This window comes from Meleagris gallopavo, chromosome 1 (assembly GCF_000146605.3).
Source record: "Meleagris gallopavo isolate NT-WF06-2002-E0010 breed Aviagen turkey brand Nicholas breeding stock chromosome 1, Turkey_5.1, whole genome shotgun sequence".
Classification (NCBI taxonomy): domain Eukaryota; kingdom Metazoa; phylum Chordata; class Aves; order Galliformes; family Phasianidae; genus Meleagris; species Meleagris gallopavo.
In genome coordinates, this window is record NC_015011.2 from 124997080 (window position 1) to 125001233 (window position 4154).

General features: G+C 35.3%; 1 protein-coding gene across 1 annotated transcript; it reads left to right on the plus strand.

Moving 5' to 3' along the window:
* The first annotated feature begins 291 nt into the window (after positions 1-291).
* Positions 292-3758, plus strand: LOC104915981 (E3 ubiquitin-protein ligase HERC2-like). The gene is made up of 3 exons (XM_010726954.3): positions 292-511; positions 1153-1350; positions 3528-3758. Exons 2-3 carry the CDS (start codon positions 1159-1161, stop codon positions 3741-3743), a joined length of 408 nt encoding a protein of 135 aa, XP_010725256.1. The 5' UTR covers positions 292-511; positions 1153-1158; the 3' UTR covers positions 3744-3758.
* The last annotated feature ends 396 nt before the right edge of the window (positions 3759-4154 follow it).

A 4154-nucleotide genomic window follows, 5' to 3' on the forward strand; every position in this document is an offset into this window, starting at 1 on the left:
TTTTTTGCTATGAAACTGTGAAGTACAGACTGTTTCTGGTGTATCTGTTGTTATCTTTCTGCACTACCATTTCCTACTGTTCTGCAATAGAACTTTATTATATAAAATGTGAGGAAATTGATGCATTTAATACTAGCTGCTGTACAGCTGTAACTGTGTCATTCACTCATTCACTTTTACCTGCAGGATGTCAGGACAGCTGTCAGTTCTAGAAATCTTAATTACTATCCATGGTTTCAATTGGTTAAGTGATTTCTAAATGCTAATTTAAAACAAACAAACAAATTTCTATCCTCAGAAATAATTTTTTTTTCTTGATTTAGGGGAAGTGTATACCTGGGGAGATAATGATGAAGGACAGCTTGGAGATGGAACAACTAATGCCATCCAAAGACCACGTTTGGTTGCAGCACTCCAGGGTAAAAAGATCAACAGAGTTGCCTGTGGCTCAGCACATACTTTAGCTTGGTCAACCAGTAAACCTGCTAATGCTGGCAAGCTTCCTACACAGGTGATGTTTTTGGCTTACTGCATTCGGTTGTTTTAATGTACTAGTGTTTGTTGCTTATCTTTCAGCAGATATATTTCCTTTCTAAATCTCTGTATCAGTTTAGTGTGCTTTAATTTGGCTTGGAGACAGTGTTCTGCTTCTGTATTTCCAAAGATAGATTGTTTTTTTTCGAGTGAAAAGGATTCTTCATTCAGTTGTTAATCTGATACTGAAGAGTAAACTGGAAGGAATTTTAATTCTGTATCCCACCTCTTCTACGTGAATCCATCATTGCTTGCTTTGCACTGAGAATGTTTTTTGAACATTCAGTTTTTCAGCTATAATAATGGTGCATAATGCCTAGGTGGAGTGGTGACAGGATGTAAAATGTGTTTATTTATGGATAAAGAGAATAGTAAAATTTGAAATGACAAGAATAGTGTAACTGTTGTATTTTATTACTTGCAGGTGCTTTCAGTTTAGATGTATACTCTACATATCTTTTAGACACAACTGGATTCCATATTAAGATTTTACACTGTGAATAAGCAATTCCTGAATTTCTGATACAAATTTGCCTACCAGTCTTAAGTTTCTGTTCTGTTTAACAAAATAAGGGATAGAATAATCCTAAATTATTGGATATAATTACATTATTATAGGTTCCTATGGAGTACAACCATCTACAGGAAATACCCATCATTTCATTGAGAAACAGGCTTCTACTGCTGCATCACATTTCAGAACTCTTTTGTCCTTGTATTCCAATGTTTGATCTTGAAGGAAGACTTGATGAAACTGGCCAAGGACCATCAGTTGGGTTTGACACACTACGGGGAATACTGATATCACAGGGAAAGGTATTTATCTGAATAGATTTTTAAAGGAGTCACTTGTAACTATACTGTTTAAATGTACTGCTTAAACTGTTTCTGAAGTTCTGAAAACTGAACTTCTATCTTAATTTATTCTGTAAGTTGTATGTCAGAACGTATGCATTCTGGTTATGCACATATCTTTCTTCGCGAATGTGTTCTCTTTATTAGGTTTTCCTCTGCCTTTTTTTGGACTGCGTATTGGTCTTAAAAATAACTGTATGTTGTAGGTCTTATGTTTGTGTTAGAGCCAAATTCTTTTAGAATAATCAGGGAAAAAAAAAAGCCAACAACAAACAACAAGATATATTTCAAATAGTCATTGTCTGCTTTTTGTATTTCAGTTGCAATAATCAGATGATATAATACTTGATCTAAAGCAAGTTCTGTGGCTTTAAATGATGTTAAAAGAAAGGATACCTAGGATCCAATCTCAAATGAATAAAGAAGCATAGAATACACAGCTATATAGAAAGTCAGACTTCATGACTGATATTTATGTCATATAAGATATTTAAGATTCTTGAAGGATGCAACATTAATTCAAAACTTCAGTTATGGAAAGCCTTTAAAAAGATGACTGGCCTTCTGTATGATCACTAGCTTTGGATCTGAATTTTCTTGCTGTCCTAGTAACTTGTCTAATCTAACAAAAAGTGATAGCCATATGTAAACAGGCAAAAATTACTAGGTGATCTAATTGAAACTAGAAGCAATTTTTTTTTCCTGCAGTGCTGCTCTGTATCCTTAAATAAGACACATGACCTACTATTAGACTCTTTAGAACACACTGTCTCACAGTCTCTCTAGACCCCAATAAAATTATGTAGAAAAGAAATCTGGCTGAATATATGCTTCGTGGGCCAAGAGAACACCGCAATTTTTCATCAAAAGAGCGAAAGGGAAGTCCATTCTATTCATGATACTTGTGCATCTTAATGCTATTAATGGGAGTCTTTAGGTATAAGTACAGGAATTTGTGTGTAGGAGTAATATTCAATATCTTTACAGTGTGAAGAACAGTTGTCGAAAGATTTCAGATAGAAGATAAAATGTGGTATTAGGCATATTTTATGCCAAAAACAATCATCAGGGATGCCAGAAATTGTAAATGTTGTATTTGCTATTGTAGAAACATGGTATGATATATTGCATGACAAGAATACTGCAACTAAGGGCTACAGACTTTTTAGATGGGATAGGTAGAGCAAGAGGGGAGGGGAATTGACTTCCATGTTAATAAGCAAATAGGATGTGAAGAGCTCTAAGCCTCTGAGAAACAGCCATGACTGGTTTGAGAGCTTGTGGGTTAAAATTGCTGGCTGGACCAATGAAGGACATTTGGTGGTTGGGATCTGCTACAGGCTGCCTGACTGTGGGGAGCCTGTGGATGAGGCCTCCTTGCTTCAGCTACAAGAGGCATCCTGACCTCATTTTGATGAGGGATATTAAAAAACAAAAACCAAACAAACTTAAAATGTTTTTAAACCTTTCTTGAAACTGACAATGTAAAATTGGATTCAAATATTTAGTGAGAGAAATACAGATAATTAAATTTGCACCAAAAAAAATTGTGGGTTTCTTTGTTTATTTCTGTCCTTCCTTGGCAGGATGGTCTCCCCTTTGACTTTTTGATTGTTTTTTTCCAACTTTTAATTACATTCATATTAGTGCAGTATAAGTTAATTTACACTCAGTAGCATACTGGTTGTCTAGTAATAACTGAATCTGGATGCAGTAGAACTTTTCAAGCCACTATTTTGTGTGATGCAGGAGAGATTTTCTTCTTTAGTTTTTAGTATTTCAGGTGTTTCAAGTATGGATTGCATTAGCTCAAACTAACATGCTCCTTAAGTAACATCTCACAATTTTATATTCTGTTGCTCTTGTTCATTTTTGAGCGTTTCAGAATTAGTTGACGTTTGTTTCCATGTTTTCTAAAGAACGTCTCAAGGGCTTTATGCCTTTTCAGTGTTTTGTGATGTACTTGGAAAAAAATTGCTTAAGAATAGTATAATAGCATCAGTTTCTCTGTTCCGTTGAAGAGTCTTTTTTTGCTTTTTCCTTAATTGAACTAAGAATATATTTATCTGTCAAATATATGCGGTATTTTTATTTGATTGCAATCTTACCACTTAATTTTTTATATTTTCCTTTATTAGGAGGCAGCTTTCCGAAAGGTTGTGCAAGCAACTATGGTGAGAGATCGTCAGCATGGGCCAGTTGTTGAGCTCAATAGAATACAGGTATCCAAAGTTTGGTTTTTAGTACATATGTTTAGTCACCAGTGCTTAACATTCTTCAGGTCCCTTCGTGTTTCAGCTGTTTGGTGTCTGAGTACTGCGGACTCGGGTTTACGTTGGTGGATACAACAATGAAGCTTTTTTTCTTTTCAGTAGGTTTTCATCCAGACTATAGATGTATGGGGAGGGGAGGGAGCAGTTGAAATAAGTGTATGATTTGGAGTGTAATGAGCGAAGTATGTCCTGCTTGACAAAGAATGGCTTTTTCAAAATTCACTGTATTAGATGATTTTAGAGAGCAGAGATTCTGATGCCTTTCTTACCTTCCGAGATGATCACATGAATTATTCCAGTGTTACTTTCAGAACAGAGGACATGAAGGGTTACAGGGAGAACAGGAAGAAGGCGCTTCAGTATGATTAAGAATCAGGTCACTGCATGTGATCATATATCGATTGCAGAGCTGTTTGATATAAAAGGGCTTTTTATTGTCATTGACATTAGAAAATGTAATGTTGTGCCTTAGGCCAAATAGAGCTTTTTTTT

Coding starts and splice junctions, on each gene's coding strand:
- LOC104915981 (XM_010726954.3), top strand. CDS start 1,159: ATGGAGTACAACCATCTACAGGAAATACCCATCATTTCATTGAGAAAC. Junction 1,351..3,527: donor TACTGATATCACAGGGAAAG/GTATTTATCTGA, acceptor TTCCTTTATTAG/GAGGCAGCTTTCCGAAAGGT.